Source organism: Trachurus trachurus (genome assembly GCF_905171665.1).
Source record: "Trachurus trachurus genome assembly, chromosome: 15".
In the NCBI taxonomy this organism is placed as follows: domain Eukaryota; kingdom Metazoa; phylum Chordata; class Actinopteri; order Carangiformes; family Carangidae; genus Trachurus; species Trachurus trachurus.
In genome coordinates this window covers 16,067,866-16,089,668 of record NC_139906.1, presented here as the reverse complement: position 1 = coordinate 16,089,668, position 21,803 = coordinate 16,067,866, and the positions used below count along the sequence as shown (strand labels likewise).

The 21,803-nt window shown below is 41.5% G+C and overlaps 2 protein-coding genes across 6 annotated transcripts in view; one reads left to right on the top strand and one right to left on the bottom strand.

Annotated features, from left to right (window-relative positions):
- tp53bp2a (tumor protein p53 binding protein, 2a) overlaps window positions 1-5,749 on the bottom strand; it is a 29,424-nt gene extending 23,675 nt beyond the window's left edge. For 4 of the 5 annotated variants that reach the window (XM_083988770.1, XM_083988771.1, XM_083988773.1 and 1 more), the window contains exons 1-2: window positions 5,609-5,743; window positions 5,133-5,290 (exon numbers count right to left, since the gene is read on the bottom strand). In XM_083988770.1, the coding sequence (XP_083844896.1) occupies window positions 5,133-5,159 (27 nt within the window). In that variant the 5' untranslated portion in view covers window positions 5,160-5,290; window positions 5,609-5,743. Of the gene's footprint in view, window positions 1-5,132; window positions 5,291-5,608 lie in introns of all 5 variants that reach the window. The other variant, XM_083988772.1, reaches the window with a different exon arrangement.
- Window positions 5,750-7,120: 1,371 nt separating this feature from the next.
- xpo5 (exportin 5) lies at window positions 7,121-20,309 on the top strand. Its single transcript, XM_083987707.1, has 33 exons — window positions 7,121-7,535; window positions 8,126-8,247; window positions 8,335-8,407; window positions 8,488-8,625; window positions 8,849-9,031; window positions 9,172-9,198; window positions 9,311-9,496; window positions 9,819-9,895; window positions 10,214-10,258; window positions 10,379-10,469; window positions 10,580-10,663; window positions 10,764-10,889; window positions 10,980-11,070; window positions 11,159-11,287; window positions 12,066-12,181; window positions 12,278-12,433; window positions 12,621-12,662; window positions 12,754-12,843; window positions 12,968-13,167; window positions 13,264-13,366; window positions 13,948-14,129; window positions 14,329-14,429; window positions 14,526-14,622; window positions 14,731-14,867; window positions 15,161-15,258; window positions 15,382-15,428; window positions 15,532-15,641; window positions 16,462-16,521; window positions 16,628-16,722; window positions 16,815-16,922; window positions 17,689-17,826; window positions 18,068-18,232; window positions 18,520-20,309. Exons 1-33 carry the CDS (start codon window positions 7,434-7,436, stop codon window positions 18,664-18,666), a joined length of 3,666 nt encoding a protein of 1,221 aa, XP_083843833.1. The 5' UTR covers window positions 7,121-7,433; the 3' UTR covers window positions 18,667-20,309.
- The last annotated feature ends 1,494 nt before the right edge of the window (window positions 20,310-21,803 follow it).

Genomic DNA, 21,803 nt, shown 5'->3' with positions numbered 1-21,803 from the left:
CTGAAAGACCTAACCACCAAATATCATTACTCAGTTGTCAGAAATATACATTTTGTGGTCGCACTGATACAGTAACAATTACAACACCATTTCAAAGAAGATGTGTCAACTCTTGAGGTTCTTGATGTAAACTGCACAAAAAAGTTTGAAGATGCGTTCTGTCGATTTGAGTACATTGATTTGTAAAAGATGGCCCTTCATGTCAAGTTCAGGGCTAAGGAGGAAAACATTTACTTTTTTCACACTGCCAAAGAATTGCATGAGTCTCTTTAGTCTGGTATAATATAGGCTATCTATACTGTTTAGCTGTGTCCTGCTGTGGTCCCAGGTAGACCAGGGGTAGTATAAATGAAAAACATGAATGTTAAAATCAATTGTCCTGATTAAGCAGGTAAAATATGTAAAATTATTCTGATGACTTGATAAAGTACACTGGGGCTAACTGCCACTGACTCACAACATCTGACACAGTGCCTTGAGGGACAACTGGGACAGTGGACTGTGCGACACAGGGCGACGGCAACAGAGGGTAATGGGGCAATATCTTTGACCATGCCTGAAGGGTCTCACCTTAGGGCTGCCAGGCCTTCTGTCCACACACACTTTCAATTACAGATATTGCTGTGGTAAGCAAATGAGTCAACTAGGTCTTGTTGAGGGAGTCACCTCTGAATCTGATTATGGCGAGTTTGTAAGACACTGCAGCAGCATCTTTCGCTCTGCGTGTGTGTCTCCCTGCCACAGCTTCAAGAGTTGACACAGTTCCAGCATAGCAGTCCTTCAAAAAGGCAAGGCAGCAGAAAAAAATCCCTGATGGCTTTATGCAATATTCCTCTTCGTCTCTCATTTACTCTCTCCCACTTTCTCCATGCTGCAATGGGGGGGCGAGGCAGAAAAGGTCAGGGGTAACGAATAGCACGACAGCATATGGAATCAAACACACAGTAGCCTCATTCAGCTGCAACATTCAGTTAAAAAAAAAACAGAAAAACAAGCAGCTTTTACACAGTGAAGTTGCAGCAAGCTGTGACTCTTACATCAGGACAAGCTCTCCTCTCTGTCTGCATTGCAGTACTTAGCCTATCACTTCATAATCGGCACTCTCGAAATACTCCTCCATTCCTGGTCTACGTGATGAGACGGTTCCTACTTGGTGCTTATCTGAGAGATAAGGGAAATGGGAGTCAAAATTAAGCAGAAGGGAGAGGATGTGTCCCTTTTTTTCTGAGCCATATGGACGAGTGGAGGAAGTCATTCAGAGAAACAACAAGGCCGTCACAACCTGGAGATAATACAGACTTAAACAACCTACAAGTGCTGTAAAAATAAATGACTGAAAACAGCATTCACAGAATTGTTAACACAAATAGCCTCTTGTGTAGGAATTTGCTGTATGCAACTATGCAAAATCACCTTTTATCAACTCTCCTCAGCTCCGGAGGGAAGCTAACAGCCAAGAGGTAGCGATCCGAAATGTGGCAGACGCACTAATTGGCTTCCAAAAAAAATGCAGACTGAATGATGCCTTTGTGGTGTTTAATCTGTCATATGCAAAATAGTCTGTGGTGAAACAGGAGAGTGAATGGATGGAGGAGGCTGGAATTTTTTTGAGGGGGGGGGGGACATTAGCCACATTTGGGGCCAGCAAAACACGGGTCTAAATTTAGTTTACGGACAATAGTTGTATATTCCCATAAGTCCATGGACAGATGGAGCACTCGCACAGCAGCAGCAAGCACGGGACGTCCCGTAACATCCCATCGCATCACATGTTTTTGCCCATTCAACGCCTTATTTCCAATACATACACACAAACAAAACATCACAATGTCATCACAAGGGACACGGGCAACATACAGAGATGACGACATGATTTTAATAGTGCATGAAGGCTAAAGTTCATTCAGCGTGGAGTTAGTATTTTATTAACTCTAACCTGAGAAAGGAACTTTTCTCTCCCTCTCTTTTATTCATCACTTCTCACGACGGACAGAGTGCAACTCTACCACCGTCTCTCACGACTAAATGCACATCATTAACAGAACCTAAATGATATGTTGTCACAATGTCCTCACTCTGTGAAAAGGGGGTGTTCCTGAATTTACACTTGTTTCATGTGTCATTATTCTTTTCACATGGATTCCTCACAGATCCGAATCACTGAGCTTTTTTTTTTAAGCTGAGTAAGTTGATACCTGCTAGGGTGGCTCTGGTGTGCTTCCACTCAGAAACCAGGCTAATGTTATGCTTGTGTTGTGGCACTGGAGTGCTGCACAGTCTCACTGACTATGCCTTATGGGAAAATTATCCAATTTGTTTATGATCCCAATGAATTGTTGAATAAATTTGCCTTGTGACCAAATGTTAGAGTACACTTATGATATTATTAAATAGATAAACAACTTGTATGCTTACAATATCAATATCACTATATTCAGCTAATACAATCATCCTGACAACCCCTTCTTCGTCAGACAAAAGTCAAAACAGTGCCCTTGAATGTTCTTGTGTAGCACTGATGTGACTGTCTGCTTACGTAACCACCACATACTCTCCCACAGAGTAAACACAAAGACGGTGGCGACCACGGAGAAAGCCTACTCAGGTTTCTGTTGACACACACAGCAAAATCAGACTTCTCAAAGCGTTAGCTTATTTCCCCCGCATTATAACACCGCCACAGAGCCGAGCAACCGTGAGATCCTATGTGGTGTAACCAAGACATTGTACAAAGTGTGTGCAGGCAAAATTCAATAATGCAGGTCAGGTGCACAAAAAGTTTATCAGCTTGGAAATCTACACAGCAAGCAGCTCACATCATGGGAGAGGAATGAGGAAGTGATATGGGATTTGTATCTGCAACATTTGAAATCCAAACTCACGCAGAAGCTTTTTCCTGACTGATGTCAACACGTTTTGCTTCCCTGTTTGGTTTCTCTTCTTCTCAGCTGTCAGAGCAGTCTGCTGGCCCTACTTTATCTTGACATAAAGTACACCAACATGAAACATGGGCTAATAAACTAGCACATGATTCAAGATTAAATTTGGCAGATCGGTGGAACAAAAACTGGTTTAAGCGGCGACAAGAGTAAGTCAGGGGGTGAATGAGTTATAACATGCTATGGTTCAATAAAGGGTAAGCATCCCTTATCAGGATGCTGCCACAGCACAGGCACACACACAGTGTGTTCTCAACAACACAGTGTTAAAGAGTCGCTGTGGCTCATTGTGTTCGGGAAACAGTGACCCCCTATTTACCATCCCCAGCTAGCAATTACGACACGACATTCTCACTACCCCCACGAGCCCCTGGCCTGTACAAGCAGGGTCATGGGCTACGGGTGTAATTTCTAAGACAATACCTCACATCAGACACAGTAAAATAGAGGCCATTTTGTGTTTATCAGGCAAATGCCAGAAGCTGTATCCCATTCAAACACACACACTGAGATATATTCAGAGGTTGGGGGGTACAGGGGGGAGTTACCATGGTGTCATGTGGCGGGTAAAGAAAATAGACCTTGTATGAAAACATGTAAGGGTGATATTGTTGTCAACAAGAACTGAGCTTGGTGATAACAAATGGCAAATGTCAGTAGCAGACTGAGGTCATGCACTAGACAGGAGTTATCCAAATATGACTCATTTGATAAGATGATTAATTCACTGATCAAGCTGTTTTACTGGAAGCACAGGTCTGAGCTGAGAAGGGAAATATTAGTCTCGCCTGAGCATACTGACTGAAAGGATTACACTTCATTTTTTTTAATCTGCTAATATCAGTGAGGCCATAGCATAACTGTGGGAGATTTCACATATTTGTTCAAAAAAGACAAGGGTCCAGAATTAATCACAGAAGCTGAAGCAAAAAAACAAAACAAACTATAAAAAATAGTAAAATGAAATATCGAAACTAAATATCCTGGCAACTATTGCTGAAATGGCTCTGGTTTTGAAATGATTAGTTGCACAAGTGATTAGCCGATCAACAACAAAAAAAATTGACTGGCAACTATTTTGAGAAAATAGATTAATCATTTGAATCAGTGACCAGGACAAAATGCCAAACATTCTCTGGTCCCCAGCTCTAAACTGTGAGGATTTGCTGCTTTACTCTGTTGTGTATAATCATAAAGTGCAGAGAGTGAAAGTGCACACAGCAACAATAAATATGTCACATCGGGACTCTGGGAATTGTCAAAGGTCCACACTTACATGGCATTATTGAATTAATGTTTGATCAAAAAAGCAGTTGCTAACTTCATGATGAGGATATTTGCATGATTCTCCCATGAAGCTGTATAAGATTTTTTTTTTAACTCATGGTAACTTATTACCACTGTAACCATTACTATTCTGGACTTGTTTCCTTTACTCACAAGAGAGCAGACCCACAGCTCATAAGTAAATTAGATTTTTCTTAACAAAACTGTCACTATTTCTGTGTATTGAGAAGATTATTTCTCTAATAGTCAGCACATGCAGGCGCTCTGCTGTCCAGCTCTCTCTGCACAGATCAAAGAAGTGCTGAGGCTTGCTCTGCAGCAAAAGCAGTGGACCTCTGATGATGATGATGATGATGAAGAAAATGATGATCGTGATGGTGATGGCAGGAGTCCAGAGCTGATGTTGGCATAGCACCAGCAAGACTTGGCAGGTGCCTCATGCTTGTTGTGTGTCCCGAGATTGAACGATTGATGTATTTATGCGAACAATGCGTAGAAATTAACTGAGTTAATCCAAAGTTAAGTTACTGGTGTCTGGTGAATCTTAACTGTCCCACTACCGGATATATTGATATAACAAGACATTTTGACGCAGGGCCAGACTCCCGTGTATTCATGGAATAATATGCCTGAAAGCAAACAAATGATGTAACCTACAGTATAATCACATGCTCCGATTAAACACACAGCTGCCACAGCTAATAAACTTCACAACACGAGCCTGTGTTGCCATAGTAATCACACAAAGTAGCAACCGCATCAACTTGCCACGTCAATTTAAATGTCCAGGTAAATCGCAGTGTTGTATCACTGCGGGCTTGGAGGGGCGATATAATGTCGAGAAACAGCTACAAGAATCCACGGGACAATGTTGCAGTGTGTACACAAATAAAAACAGAAACTCACCGGCATCATTTTAGCTTCGTACCGCATCTAGCTAACCAACACTGCATGAATCCCCTCGGGCAGTTTACGACGAAAGCGACGGGACTGGCGATCACTTTAATCCCAGAACCTAAACCCGCGACGGGCAAGGCTACTTTCTCCTGCCTGGGGGTCCCGTCCTGCGTTAAAAAAGACACACGTTATTATTTTTTTAAAACCAACATTAAAAAACAAAAAAACAAAAAACAAAAAATACAAATGCAGCTACGTGTGTCCCGTCGACCTGTTGCAACAAATAACAAGGCCTTCAAGACAAAAGTTTCCGTTGTAGTTGTGCTCGAGCATCGCTTTAGAACTTTGTGACGTCTCGTCGCGAGCGCGCAGCACTGCTGTAAAAAACTCATAAACCAGGGGCAAACTAACTACAGAGTGGGAAACAACTTAATAGGTAACAGCGTGCAGGTAATATTTGATATTTTTCGTAGGTTTTTACTTACCCAAGAAGGCGATTGAGAATGAGCCCGAAACCCCGTTGAGTGACAGTGTTGCTCGGCGGCTCGCAGCCTATCCCAGAGTGACGTATCGAGAGGAAACTCATTCCTCTTTGGAATTCAAGCTCCGCCTCCTCCTGCTCCCACAGCGGAAAACACCCCCACCACCGGCCAGACCTGTCCGGTGTAAACACCAAACACCAAACAATACGCTCTCTGCACCCACCTGTTGGATGTTAAATCTCATTTTTCTTAAAAGTATCACCACATGGCGACACTACACAGGCGTAAAACACTACTCCTGACGAAACAGTGAACTTAGGGTAAAGGTGGGAATTAACCTGAGTTGAATCTGAGCAACGTAAGAAGCTTCACTCTGATCATTTTTCAGAAGCTGAAAGCTGAAGTTGAAGAGGTTAGACGCATCTGACAAACAATAACATAAGTGGAGGGTAGCTACTTCAGCAAAAGTACTATAAATAAAGATCAATTGCATGTAAAATAAATAAATAAATAAATAAATAAAAATCAGTATATTAGAATTAAAAGTAGCCTACTAAACACAGAATATGCCCCCTGTGACCAGGCCATATTACTGTAACTGATTATGATTATGTGTGCATAAAATTGTTAGTAGCATTTTATTGATGTAGTTGGTCAAGATGAAGCTACTTTAGTAGGGCTACAAGATGGCAACTATAATATTTTCTGCGCAGTAGAATTATCTCCTTATTATTGCAATTATTAATCAGCTTTTTAAAATATTTGGCTTCTTTGCATTCAACATGACTGCTAATCAACTTTCTGTTTGACTACATGTTTATTGTAGTCAAACAGACTAGCTATTGTTTGCATTTTGAAAGTTCTCATTACATATGCAAAACTATATCTGCCAAAACATTTTCAATTTACAAGTTCCATAAAATGAAATAATGAGTGAGTTAAATAATTTGATATGGTGAAAGGTGAGTGGATGCTTGCTGGTGGCAACTCCGCTGTCATGAAAAGGGACATTGTGAAACTATATCATTGGGAAGAGTACAGTTGTGGAATAAAAACAAAGAACAAATGAATTATAAAATTATGTATACACACATAGTGCAATGCAGGGTGAGGACACACAATCAAATAATACAGGGGTGCAACACAGGTGATTAACAAACAACAGCACAGTACAAACAAGACTCAAAATAGGTCTAACTCTCTCTCTCTGTGTGTGTTTGTGTGTGTGTGTGTGTGTGTGTGTGTGTGTGTGTGTGTGTGTGTGTGTGTGTGTGTGTGTGTGTGTGTGTGTGTGTGTGTGTGTGTGTGTGTGTGTGTGTGTGTGTGTGTGCTTGATTTCTTGTGTGAGATGTTTCGACTAGGAGAGAGTACAGTAGTCGAATGAGAGAGAAGAAGAGAAGAAGGGATGGAAGAGAGAGAGGGGGGGGGTACATATTTAAAAATAAGTAGGCACGTAGTAATGTATCCATAACCCTGAGACCCCCATAAAATTATTAAAAATAATTAATTATTTTATAATAACTTAACGTTATCTCATTTACTACATGATTTCAGAATGTATTCCATTGTTTGACTTAGGAGTGATCTCTCTGTCTGGACATAGACGATCCTAAGGGGAAAAAAAGAGTGGGGCGCTTCAACTACAACTCCCAGAATTCCCATTCGACGGCGAGCGAGAGGCTCAAACACGCAGGACGCAGCACATTTTTCGCACGTTGGTTGGTCGTACCTCCCTTGAGCGTACGCAGCTCGCCGCTGTGCAGGTGCTTTGCATAAGGGAGCTCCTTTGCTTTCGTCTTAACAGCAGTGCCAGACGCTACCTGAAGTCATGGCTGACCAGGTGGCCGCCATGTGTGATCAGCTCATCAAAGCTGTGAATGTGATGATGGATGCGGAGTCAAACCAGATTTACCGACTGGAGGCCCTGAAGGTAGCATCGTTATGGAGGTTGCTAGCTTAGCCGCTATCTAGCCGAGCTTGTCATCTATTCACCGCTGCTGTGAAAGAAGCATTAAGTCCCCGCTAGCCTTGATAATAATAATAATAATAAAAAAGGGTAGCAGTCATCAGCAGGGTTAGCGTAACAATGTCGCTCTTTTACAGCCCAATAAGGTTTGTAAACTAAGCTAAATACGCAGGGATGATGGCCAGATGCTGTGTGAGCTAGCCGGTATGCCATGACTAACACCTCACCACCACCTCACTGCCGACTCACCCTCATTCATTCATTCATTCATTCATAGAAATGGCAGCATTGGCTTTATGGCTGTGGTGTGACAGAAAGCACTCTGTTTAATTAGGCCAACTAACATTGTGTTGCTGTATTTACTCCTGGTGTTGTTAGCTGGTAGGTTAGCTGCATGCTATTAAAGTAGTTATTGTAGTGTTACTGAGGCAGCTGTTGGGTAACACAGAAGTAACACAATATTAGGTTGGTTTATGTGTGTTTTATTTAAAATTTTACACTTTTTTTTGTAACATAACATACTTTTTTTTTTTTTAATTATCGTTGCACCACAGTTTTGTGAGGAGTTTAAAGAGACAAACTCCTTCTGTGTCCCATGTGCTTTACAACTGGCCGATAAAGCCCAACCAGCTGTGGTGAGACACTTTGGTTTGCAAATCCTGGAGCACGTCATCAAGTGAGTGAGACATAATAATCGATCAAGTATAGCAAAGACTGACATGTTAGAGCTGCATATTTTAAAAGGAGCTTGCTTTTCTTGTAGGTTCAGATGGAACAACATGCCACAGCAAGAGAAGGTCCAGCTGAAGGAGTGTGCCATGCAGCTGTTATCAAATGTAAGTGGCACTCTTATGTAACACAGAGTTTGCATCTCTGTCATAAACACATATCTGATATTTCCTTTGCATCTCATCAGGGTACTCGTCCTATCCTGGAGGAGGAGAGCCATATCAAAGATGCCCTGTCACGCATCACAGTAGAGATGATAAAGAGAGAATGGCCTCAGCATTGGCCAGATATGCTGAAAGAGATGGGAGCTCTCACTAGCCAGGGGGTGAGTAACTGTTTCCGGGAGTAACACAGAGCATCTCTCATGCCTTTTGAATACGATTATGTAATAACTTACATGCAAATAAGCACTGTTATGTCAACTTACTATTTTGCTATTTTATCTGTGAAAACAAAATATATACATCTCTTCAATCCTGTTTTTTTTTTTTTTAAAGCGAAATCTAATTGAATGAAGTATTGCTAAAACTGACTTGGGCCTTTCATAGGAGGCACAGACGGAGGTGGTGATGTTGATCCTGTTGAGGTTGGCGGAGGATGTGATCACCTTCCAGACGTTGCCCACCCAGCGACGCAGAGACATCCAGCAGACACTCACCCAAAACATGGAAAACATCTTCAGTTTCATGATGGCAATTTTGCAAGTTCATGTCGAGGATTACCGCAAACTGGTCAGTGGACTCTTTTATATAACTTTTAATTTTGTAGAAATACTTCACATTAGGATACGTTTCTTATCACAATTTGTATCTATTGATTATTTATGTTGCTGAAAGCAAAATTTGACTGTAAATGTTTTCTCTTTATTCAGAAAGGGGCACCTGGACATGAGCTGAAGGTGAGAAAACATCACTGGATCTTTATTCAGAGATGAACCTCTTGTGACCTGGATTATTTCAGTCTTACTATTTTCTCTCATTCCTTGTACTCTCTCATTTCTCCATGCTCAGGCCAGAGGTCACAGTCGAGTCGCAGTGGCTACACTAAATACACTTGCCGGCTACATAGACTGGGTGTCTCTGGTGCACATCACCTCTGGAAACTGCCATCTACTGGAGATATTATGTTCACTACTGAGCGAGCCCGAGCTGCAGCTGGAGGCAGCAGAGTGTCTGCTCATTGCCATCAGCCGGAAGGTGAGTCACAGGGAAAGTACATGTAGAATAGCCATGGTGAGGCCACAGTGTCTGCCCCGGAGCTTATTTTTCAGCCCCATTTCTTTCTCATGTTAACCGTATTTGTCACATGGTTACCACTGCATACCATCTTAAAAAACATCATACCAGACTTTTAACGGTAATCCCTGAAAGCAGTGGTGCCGATTCAGATCAATAGTGCTACCATATGGTCATTCAAAACACACTTCTCCTTTGATCTGAATTCCTAAACAAATATGCCAATTGTAAGTTTGCTTGTGTTTTATATGATCATAATAAGCAGCGTGTCATTCTGCCACAGGGCAAGCTGGAGGATAGGAAGCCATTCATGCTGCTGTTTGATGATGTGGCCATTCACTACATCCTGTCTGCAGCCCAGTAAGTACAACTCCTTCTCTTCATCATTCTATCTTCAACTCAAATGAATTTCCCTTATTGGACAATAAAGGCATTCTATCTATCTATCTATCTATCTATCTATCTATCTATCTATCTATCTATCTATCTATCTATCTATCTATCTATCTATCTATCTATCTATCTATCTATCTACTAACTATCTATCTATCTATCTATCTATCTATCTATCTATCTATCTATCTATCTATCTATCTATCTATCTATCTATCTATCTATCTATCTATCTCACCATTTTCACTTTTATTGACTGGTTTGTGTGTGTGTTCCTGATCACAGGTCGGCAGATGGACCAGCGATATGTAAGAAATCCTCTCCGTCACAGTAAGTCGTTTGAACCCTCCGCCAACTGTGGAGCACAAAAACATTGTAATAAGAGTTATTAAGCAGTATATTCACTCTGTCCACTGTGACTTATAGCTCTGTGTGCGTGTATATGTGCAGAGTGGGCGATGTAATGGAGCGACGCTACATCTTCCTGAAGAGGCTGTGTCAGGTCCTGTGTGCTCTGGGAGGACAGCTCTACTCATTAGTGGTGAGTTTGTCCACACGTTGAAGTCACACATGGGGTTTTATCTTTCACACAAGCACATTATGCATCTTATGATCGAACACTGTGATTGTGATATCATGTTCTCTCTAAAGGGGTCAGAGGTGGAGGTTGAAGTACCTGCAAATCTCAACAAGTACCTGCAAGCCTTGTTGGCCTTCACTACACATTCCAGTCAGGTGAGATGTCCAATCCTTTTATTAAAGACTGCATCTGGAATATGAATCCCTCCATGTTTGACTCTCTCCTCTCGTGGACCCCATTCCCCCATTCTTGTAGTTTTTGAAGTCCTCCACTCTGTCTACCTGGGGAGCTTTGTTCAGACATGAGACTCTGTCAAAGGATGCGGTTGTCGTGGAGATGGCCACCAAATACCTTCGAGCATGTATGACCAACCTAGTCAAGGTAAGACAGTGATGTTTGTGCTACTGTGGCCACGTATGATCAGACAGTGTGTTCGTAGATGTTTTCTTTATTCTGCCTCCCTCTCTTCAGACCGGGTTTCCATCTAGAGACGACAGTCCGAGTTGTGAATACTCCCGCGTAGACTTTGACAGCGACGAGGACTTCAACTCATTCTTTAATTGTAAGTATTACGGATTCAGCGTCGCTGTAATTAACTTTCTGTGTTTTATCCCGTTGTGTATTTCATGGTGTGTTTTCATGCTTCACAGCTTTTCGAGCGCAGCAGGGAGAGGTGCTGAGGAGCGCATGTCGCATCGTTCCTCTGGACGCCTTTCAGATAGCAGCAGAATGGTTACAGTATCAGATTACCAGCCCTATTGATATGGGCGATACCACATGTAAGTGTTTGTCCTCAAAATCATTTGTTTCAGGCTACCGGGTTCAGACTACACAATATTTTTTTCAGATTAAACGATCACAGTGGTATAAATTCTTGCCGTGTCTTGGTCGGGAGAATGGCAACACTACAAGTATGACCACGACCAATCATTGATCACGATAAATCACGACCCAGCACGGGGTTCATAGGCCATCGGGGGCGACGCAACAAACTGTCAATCATGGTTACTATAGCACTGTGTGATGCGAGTGGTGTTTTGCTCAGATACAAAAAATAAAAGGAAGAAAAAATGATCGTGGAGCCGTTCTGGGTCTGGTGAAGAGACAGTATGGACTGTCTGTCCTTCACAGAGAACATGAGGTACATTAACGAATGTGTACGCCTCAAAACCATTAACTTATATTGCGCACATGAAGAGTCAGAGTGCTATGTCATCCTATTGACTAACGTCGTAGGAGATTAGGCGAAGAAATTCAAAAAATTCTGACATGCTAGACTTTCTGTCGGGCCGTTGTGGAGCATCCTAGACGTCACACTACATGTCCATTTTCCGTTCCCGACATTCATAATCGGGCCCAACGTTGGAAATTTGTCTGCCACGACAAAATCGTGTGAAAATTGGCCTGAAATTGCGTAGTCTGATCCTGCCTTTACTGAATCTGTCTTCCTTTTTGCATCAGAGAAAAAAATCTTTGTGGAAAAAAATCTAGTTTGATTATTGTCAGGAATTTTAAATGCACCTAGTGAACTTTTGTCTAACTTCTCCTCCTCACTAGCTAAGACTGCAGAGGGACTCTGCTCCCTCTTGTCTCCATCTGTCGTCCAGTGGGATGCAATGACCATCTTCATGGAGTGCATGGTCGCGCAGATTATTAAAAGTCTGGAAAAGGAGGTAACAGGATCAGTTTTTAGTGGTGGTACAAGTAAAACTGTATGAGGAATTAAAGCTGACTGATGTGAGGTCTCTGTGTCCTCCTTTCCTGTATAGAAGCTGCCCATAGACCAGAGCATGGAGCTGCTGCAGGCCGTGCTGAACTATGACACCAAAGACCCACTCATCTTGTCCTGTGTGCTCACCAACGTCTCTGCCCTCTTCCCTTTTGTCACACACAGACCGCACTTCCTGACACAAGTCCTATACAAGGTCAGCTTAGTCATCATTGGTTGCCACATGTAATGTATGTCTACTATACATGTATTATTAGCGTATATACTTATAGGCACATAGAAATTCGTGATGGGAATAATAAATTATTTCATGATTGTTATATGTGGAGATTTGGGGACTTGGACGTGGATATTTAAGTTTTTCTCTTTTGATTTCTCTGCAGCTGTTTAAAGCCATCACATTTGAGATTGGTCAGGACAGTAAGGTGAGTTGCTGTCTGGGAAATATATCAGCACTTCTCCTTATTCTTTTCATTCAAGACTAGAAAAAATATATTCTCCTACTGACATCCTCAGGCACCTCGGACCAAAGCTGTAAAGAATGTGAGGAGGCACGCCTGCTTTTCCATCCTTAAAATTTGCCGGGATTACTCAGAGTTCATCTTGGTAAATGCCCTTTCATCCCTGTTTAATTATAATGATGTTTTTTCGTGCAACCACATTGCCAATGATTACATATTTAAGACGGCTGTATGAATGATAAAGATGACTGTTTTCCCCCTCTCTCCAGCCTTGTTTCGACATGTTTTACAATCACGTGAAGAAGGTGTTCTCGAGTGACGCCACGTTGACTCACATGGAGAAATGTTCGCTGATGGAAGCGCTGGTGCTGATCAGTAACCAGTTCAAAGACTTTGCAAAGCAGAAGGCTTTTCTGGACGAACTGATGGCGTCCGTGGTGGCAGAATGGACCTCGGACGAGATGAGGCAGTGCGTTTGAATTCATTTTATTCCTATAAAAACTGCACACGACGGATATTAATGTAATGACAAAGTAGTGACCGTTATGACTTGTTTGTGTTTCAGTGTGCTGTGGGACCCTGCCGTCTTCCTGTCTTTTGTTGGAGCAGATCAGATGGTCACTGAGCAGAGTGCAGAAACGGACATGACGGGCCTGAACAGAGGACGGGTAAGTGTATATGTAGGTGTAAACTCTTGTATGTCCCAGCTGAGTTTCTGTCAGCAGGCTTTTTCAGATGACGTAGACAAGCTGCAGGTGGGAAATAAACTAAACACACGCTCAGAATTTGAAATGCTTATAACACTGCTGGGCATAGATGCATTTCCAATAGCTTTTGATGTCCACATTAGGTCCAGCATCTCTTATCAAGCTTATTTCTGTTGTTTTTGTTCCTGTCAGTGACCTGCCAGACAGAATGCGTCAGTCATCATCTTTTTGTATCAACCCCCAAAAGCTCACACTTTCAATTCTGAGCCACTTTTTTTTGGGCTTGGACTTGGAGTTAATGTTTTATTCATAAGAGCAGGAGTTTACAGTCGTGCTAGCAGCTCTGTGAGACTATATTTAGGCACAGGGGAGTGGTACCTTTCCATCTAAGTTTTGTGTGTTAGCATGCGAGCATTTGCTAGTTTGCGGTAAGCACAACCTGCTGAGGCTGGTGGAAATGTCCATGGTTCTGCAGGTGTTGTTTCGGTCATAAGTTGTTAAACAGGTTGTCCATGCTTTCTCTTTCTTTTCTCTTTCTCTAGTTGAGCTTTTCTTTGTACGCCATGTTGGGGGTGGTGAAACGAGCACGCTGGCCTGCAGACCTGGAGGAAGCCAAGGCGGGGGGCTTTGTGGTGGGTTACACCCCTGCCGGAGCCCCCATCTACAGAAACCCCTGCACGGCCCAGTTTCTGGCCCTGCTGCCCAACCTGTTGGCTCTCATCAGGTACACCAGAGTGTTGTCACTGCTTTACGTCCTTATTACCCCCACATCAGGGCATTTCTCACATGATGCTATAGTTTTGAGTGAACAAAGCTTGATTTTTAGGATGCACATGTACATGGGTCATTGCTGTAAAACCACTAGGTTTAACAGTGTGGGAATAATAGTTCTAATCAATTATATTGTTTGCTTTTGACTGCAGGACTCACAACAGTCTGTACATGCCAGAGAACATGGCTCGTCTGAGTGAGACGTTCTCTAAGGCCCATGAGGTGATGGATGCAGAGAAAAATGTGGTTCTCGGTAAGAGGAGCCTTCTGCACTCACTTCCCCTGCAAAACATCAACACTTTGGGGGAAAAAACAGTGGTTAAATCTTCTCAACATGTGTCTTCTCTAGGTCTCTCTCAGCATATCTTGGATATTTATGACTCTCCAGTGTACAGAACCAACCTGGAGCGCATGCAGGGATTTTTCACCACATTGTATGACAACTGGTGAGAATTGATTTTACTTTTGCCTCCAAACTTTTTAAAGCTTTATTTACACCCCACATGCTGTCATAGGTGAGATTCTACCTCCTCTTCTGCTCTTTACCTCCGTAGTTTCCATGTCCTGGGGAACGCAGGTCTGTCACTGCAGCAGGAGTTCTACACCATCGAGAGGTTGGCTCAGGAAATCGCTGGCTCTGCCTTTGTCTCCCTCGACCATGTGCCTGACCACAGACTTCGCCCTATGATTCATATCCTTATTTGCTTTAGCTCCATTTTATTTATCTTTTCAAAAAAAAATTGCCATGCTTGAGCCAGTCATTTGGTAATGTGTACACAATCTTTTTGTAGATCCATTTGAAATAATAATAGTAATGAGAATGACTTTTATTCATCCTGAAAGGGAACTTTATTTGTCTGTCAGCTCATTTGCAGAAGAATTAAAAAGCCTAATGGCTGTAGGTATTAACGATCTTCTCCGTACGTACCCTACGTAATGTACTGCGCTACGTCAACAAACACGGAATTTCCTTAACCTGTGTACGGGTGTTTTTGAGGCTGCTGGTGCAGTCGTGTCCTCCGGAGTACCACGAGAGTCTGCTCTGCCCCCTGCTGGGCCCTCTGTTCACTTACATGCAGCAGGTCAGGATCCCCACGTTTCCCCATTCTGTAATATCTCATCATGAATCGCACCGTTAAACGCACTTTATTCACTTAGTCACAGTTGCCAAAAAGTCTTGTCCTTGTTTCTGCTTCATACTACAGAGGCTCAGCAGCAAATGGCAGGTCATCAACCAGCGGACCTCCGTTAAGTAAGTTATGAGATAGTGTTTCTGTCTGCCTCTATGGTAACTAACTATAAACCCCCTGTTGAATATAGTTTAATTCTTTAATGTGTGTTTTTTTTTTTTGTAGTGGCGAGGAGGAGGAGGAGGAGGTGGTGTGTCAGGATAGCCAGGTGACACAGGAGATGCTGGAGGAGCAGCTGGTGCGTCTGGTCACCAGGGAAGTGCTGGATCTTCTCAGTAAGTGGCGGCGTCTCTGGTAACTGCTCTCGTTGTAGCTTCTGTGTGGCAAACAGCTGTTGTCTTCCAAAGAGCATGCTGTATTATCAAACATCAGATTAAAAGATAAGAATTTCGCTGGGAAAGAAGTGTTTAAACAAGCATGAGTGCTTGTGTGCCAGCCACTTGTCATTTGTTGGCACAAGTGTTAACTCAAAATAATACATTTATTGCAAATGTGAGTTTGTTAGTCCGATTAAGTTCAAGTTGTTTTCTGATGGTAGTATAATGTCCCTGTGCACGCTGACTGTAAATCAAGGTGCTCAGGGCTTATTCCTTAATTCTGCTAATGCACTTTAGGCATGTGATGAGGTTGTGTTTCTGCCAGCCACACAAGCTAAAAATGGTTTCAGCCCACATTAGGAAAGTGCAAAATACCAGCCATGGTTCCCTAGATAAAGCTAAGACACCACATTATTGTGGTAGATAAGATCCTGTTCCCTCCAGTTTGATCCGTCTTGGTGACTCTAAACCTCTTGCCTGTGTTTATCAGTGAGGGTAGTGCTGAAAATAAGATTTACTCCAAAATCAACAGCTCACTGAATGTCGAAAAAATGTTTTTGTAAATTACTATGAATGGCATTGATTTTTTTTTTTTTTATTGTGAAATGAATCCCTTATCAAGTCAATCTGTTTTACGTACATGGAGAATGAGAGTATATAAAGAAAGCACTAAAAAATGTGAGGTGTGGGATTTTCACGACAGAGCACACAACTGCCTGATCAGCTTTTCCCAGGTCAGGTTTTTATGGGGCCATAATACTTCTTTCTTCCCCTCTAGCTGTGAGCTGTATTTCCAGAAAAGTGCCTGAACCAGCAGCAAACCGAGAGGAAGCAGAAGGTAAGAGCTGAACGGTGAAAATGTGAATCAATAGGTGGATTAGGTGGAGTTTGTTTTTCCTCTGAGAACTTGTCTCATTGTTTTTGTCTGAAATGTTCTCATACAGAGGAAGACATGATGATGGAGTCGGCGCAGACGGCGGCGACTGCCCACGCCACGGAGGAGCTGACCGAGCTGGGGAAATGTCTGTTGAAACACGAAGTGAGTCTGAGGCGCATCACAGAACAACCAGAGGACGGTAATACTCACACACCGAGAGCTGGATATAAACTCCTCTTTTTGTTTTTACCCAGAGCATCTACATGAACCTGTTGACTCTGTCCTTCACCTCACTGTCATGGAAGGACACCACCAACTGTCACCGCACTGCTTCCATGGTCTGTTGGACTCTTCTGCGGCAGGTAGTACACTCTCAGTGCAGAAAACATTTACATTTTCTTTAAATTATCACATTTTCCTTTTTAAAAAATAAGGCTGGTTATAACAGTCCCCGAAAAGCTGCAAAGGAGCATCCATCATCCTTTGCGATAGTATTGTTAGAGCCATTTGCACATTATAAACAAAGTGATAATTAAGACTTTGTGGTATTTAATTGCTTTGCATTTTAAGATAATAAACTGTACCATAGTTTATTGCAGTGTGCTAAAACGACTGCAGTTTTTCTCATTGGTTAAGATATATAATGTGACGTTTATGTGTTTTGTTTAGTGAAGCTATAGAGCCAAGAGAGCACACTAGTTTTTGATGTCATCTTTCTGCACAGTTTTTGATTTATAACAGAGAGAAAAGTTTTACAGTAAACCTTTTGAACGAAGAACACAGACTGTGGAGTTTGATTTTAAAGCACGTGTCAGCTACAGGCTTGGGCTCTACAGCTTTAGTAGGCATAGATGGGGAAAATAGACGGGGCCACACTAACAAGTATTGTCGTTATTATCATTATTTAGTTACCATTGATTTTAATGGGATCTTTTGAGAATGTAAGTGGATGTATTTGAGTATTTCAAACACAACAACAATATTCCCAACACAGATATTTCAGGCCTAACTAATCAGACCAAACCTTTTCTCTCTTTTTTTCCCATTTTGCCACTAAAACCTTCCTCACTACTGATGCACATCCCTCTTCTGTGTTTTTAAAAATGTTCCTCCGACTTTGTCTAACAGGTCGTAGGTGGTAATCTTCTTCCTGAGGCGGTCACATGGTTCTACACCAGTGTTCTTCGGGCCCTTCAGGTTCACGGGCAACACGAAGTCTGTAACTCGACCCTCACCCAGCTGGCCATGCTCATCTATGAGAACCTGGTGAGGCCAATGACAACCATTTTTGCCACATCTGCTGTTTATTTCTACCTTTGTTTTTTTCCTCTCTGAGTTTCTTTCACTCCTAATCACCTTCAACTATCTACTATCTTTCCCATGTACATTTCTATGTATGTTCAGATGTTTTAAATTTAGGGATATAATCTGTTCTCAAATTTGAGTTAATTCCAGTGAATACAACGCTTAAAAAAAAACTCCTTTATTGTCTTTCCTTCTGTTTTAGCGGCCTCGCTACACGGAGCTGAGGACAGTAATGACCCAGATCCCAAACATCAATACTGACGCTCTGGACCAGTATGATCACAGGCTCCTGGATCCTAATGCCCAGAAAGTTGGAGACAAAAAGAGGAAAGACCAGTTCAAGAAGCTGATTGCGGGAACTGTTGGGGTAATGCCACATTTAGTCACTAGAGGGCAGTGCTCCTCTATCACATCACTGTGCAGACAGACATTACAAGTGACCAGAGACACCGGCCTTATAGTGCAAGTCATTACTCAGCAGTGTGATTCTGGCTGTGTTGTAAATCTTCTGTGCAGGGCAGCAAAAAAAAAAAAAGACAAGAAAAAAAAAAGCAAAGCAGCAGCTCAACAGGGCTGTACAGTCTAATGAAATTCTTTCTGGTAGATCAGGGATGGCTCTGTTTAACCTCGCCTCTCTTTGTCCCCTGCCAACAGAAAGCTCTGTGCCAGCAGTTCAGGAAGGAGGTTCATATCCGGAATCTTCCATCGCTCTTTAAAAAGCCGAAGCCGGACAAGGATGTACTGAACAGTGAAGCGCTGGGTCTGGCAGCTCTCTTTGCTCCAGAGAATAGCGCCCTGTAGGACCACGCGGCGGACTCCATACTGACTGAAGACAGGAGTTGTGTGTACAAACCGGGGTTTCCCCTCCCGACACCGTCATCCAGCTGGAGCAGTGTGGCACCACCAAACATATCTCTTAACACCCCAGTTTTTCACTCGGTCATTTTGTATTTACTCACATTGTGCTGTGGACACCGCTCGAACTAATGTCATCATGTATTTCCACAAGTCATTTGTACAAGCAAGATTCACACACACACAATCCTTTTTTTTTTAACCCATTTCACAGCTCTGTTCTATTTCCTTACTTACGCCTTTTCACGGAGGTTGTAGGAAATATGTCAATTTAAAGAATGCTCTGTGTCAGATTTTGTAAAGCAACAAGCTAACAATAATATTTGCTCCACAACAGAAGCTCTGCAGAGCTAAAAGGAAAAAAAAATACTTTGAAATAGGTCGATACTGTGTTCTGTCATTTCCGATTGGGCCGTTTAAGGGGCAATATTTGCTCATGGCCCAGTATCAGACATTGGGAGTATCATAGACTAGAATTAGGGAATCAAACCAAGAACCCAGCTGTGGTTTGATATACTATAACTGCTAGAAATTGGAGTTGAATGATATCCAAACAAGCGAAGCCAGTATACCCAGTAGCTGCAGGGAATGGCCTGTTAGAAAGCGCTGTGTGTGTGTGTCGTGTGGCTTGCGTGAGGTGGAGACCTTTTGTACTTAACAGGAAAAAAAAAACATAGTGTTGGCAGATATGTGGTGTGACCATGCTGCTGCTGTCAAGTCCTGGGTCGAAAAGGGAAAAAAAAAAGAGGAAAAAATCTAGAAGAACTTCTGGTGCACATATTTCTCTATTCACCGTAATTTCCCTGACTGGACAGGCTTGAATGCAGATTGTGATTCTCAAGCATGTGCTAATGGTACCTCAGGTGCTCGCTCCTTACGATGGAGCAAAGATACTTTATGAAAACAAACCCTAAGGAAAAAAAACAGATTGATTGTGTTATCATGAATGGTTACTGTAGATTTTAATATGAACAACAGTTTTCTGTTCGGCACATTTCACACAGTTTTGCCAGATCTTCATTTTGTGCCAAAACACTCACAGTGGACGTGACAAACATGATCAGACAATCGTCTGAGAAGCAAAACCCAACAACATGTAACTGATAATTATATTTAAGGGTGGACTCAACTAATGTGTAGCGTAATCCAAGTGTTTCTGTTGTTTCCTAGCTGTTCAGTTGGTGATATAATTCTATGTGGTCTCTTTTGTGTTGCCAAGATGAACCAGCACTACATTCCTTTATTGTCCAATGGATTATTTTTGGGAATAGTTTATTGGATGTATATTGCTCTTATGGAGCCATCATGGTTGAGAAAGATTTGTTTTTTTTAATTATGTGTTTTCTATATTTAGACCAAAATAAATGACGTATTTTGGCTCGGAGTGAGACCCCTTCAAATGCACACACATGGGTCTGCATTTCAGACGCTGGTTCACTATGTTCAACAAGGAAAAGGAACTTCAATGAAATAAAGTTTTTCCTGTCAACTGTTCTCCCTGTCTTTGGGAAGATTGCTCACATTTGGGAATTTTTAATGTGTTCAACACTAAAATGTTCTGTACAAAGAAGAAAATAGGCTTTTCAAAAGTGCAGTGTGGTTTATATTTTTGTTGTTTTTAAATAAAAGCATAAATTCATTTTGTCTTAAATTCATCTTTTGGTTTCCTACCTACAGTAGAATAATGCAGAAATAACTTTTTAATTATTTACAAAACATTCAACTATTTATTTGGGCCTTATTATTTTATTTAATGTTGTTTTACATATACATAAAAAAAACATTTTGGAACATTGTTAATAGTCTGGGTACAATAAAATCCTTAAAGGAAAATGACAGCTATATGGAAAATAATTTGGTTTTGGTTAATATTTGGTACATGTTTATTATAATAATAATAATGACTTTATTCATATTGTGCTTTTCTTAATAAAGTTACCAAGTGTTTTACAAGAAACAAGTCAAACCAATGTCAGAAAAACCCACAGAAAATATGAATAAATACATATTAAATTCAAATAATACAAAAAGTACTATAGGTGAAAAGAGGTAACAAAATAAGTAAAAATGATATTTATATATAAAACATGTATGTGGCATTATTAAAGGCTAAAACAAAGAAATGTGTTTTAAGGAGAGATTTAAAGAAGTTTAAGAGTTATAGCCAAAATGGTGAATGTCTGGTCTCTCCCGGTCACAAGCCACGGATGGAGGCCTGGTGGCTGATAACATGAATAAAGTGAGAAACCATGAGAAAATAATTATGTGTTTGTACATGTTTGTTGATCTGTGATTGATAGAAGTAATCTGATTTTAGTAATGAACCTGAGCCGATAAAAATAAGACTGAATCACATGTTTGACTCGATAATCAAAGGTTACTGTAGGTCGGCATCAAGTATTGCCTTTAAATTCCTAGCAGCAAACTTAATATAATTGGAGAGGTCACCAAGAAGATTGTATTGATTTGTTGGAGGAATGTACGGGGGTAAATAGGAGGTACCTCTTTCAATCATTGTTGAGTTTGAACATTTTCCAGGTTTTCATGTGTGAAAAATAACCAGTCACAGGGATACTATAGGACTTAAGAGGTACATGCACTTGGGTGTTATTGGCACAGGAATGATAAGACACACTGTGATTCGCACCGATCTGACAAAGCGGGCCAGGAGCAGAACCTTGGGGAACACGGTACCCCACCCTAACTCAGCCATTGAAAAAAATTTAGTTACTAAGGGCAACAGAGAAGTTTCTGTTTGAGAGGTAATATTGTAATATTAGGGCTGAGCCCTTAATGCCTACCTCTCTCTCCAGACGATGTAGAAAGATACTGTGATCCACCATGTCAAATGCTAAATCTATAACTAAAAGTGAGGAGAAACCATTGTCAGCAGCCAACACTAAATCATTTGTAACCTCAACAAGGACTGTACTATGGTGTGCTCTAACCAGATTGTAAACTATTAAAAAATATTATTATTTTTAATTAAAGATGTAAATTGAAATGAGATTACCGTAGTTTCTCATGAACCTTGGATAAAAAAAATTACAATTTGGATGAAGGGTCCAGATTAAGCTTTTTAA

Bases quoted from the DNA above. Each gene is read 5' to 3' on its own strand.
- xpo5 (XM_083987707.1), top strand. From the start codon at position 7,434: ATGGCTGACCAGGTGGCCGCCATGTGTGATCAGCTCATCAAAGCTGTG. The intron at 8,248-8,334 runs GTGAGTGAGACA...CTTTTCTTGTAG, and splicing joins ATCCTGGAGCACGTCATCAA to GTTCAGATGGAACAACATGC. The intron at 13,168-13,263 runs GTGCGTTTGAAT...TTTGTGTTTCAG, and splicing joins ACCTCGGACGAGATGAGGCA to TGTGCTGTGGGACCCTGCCG.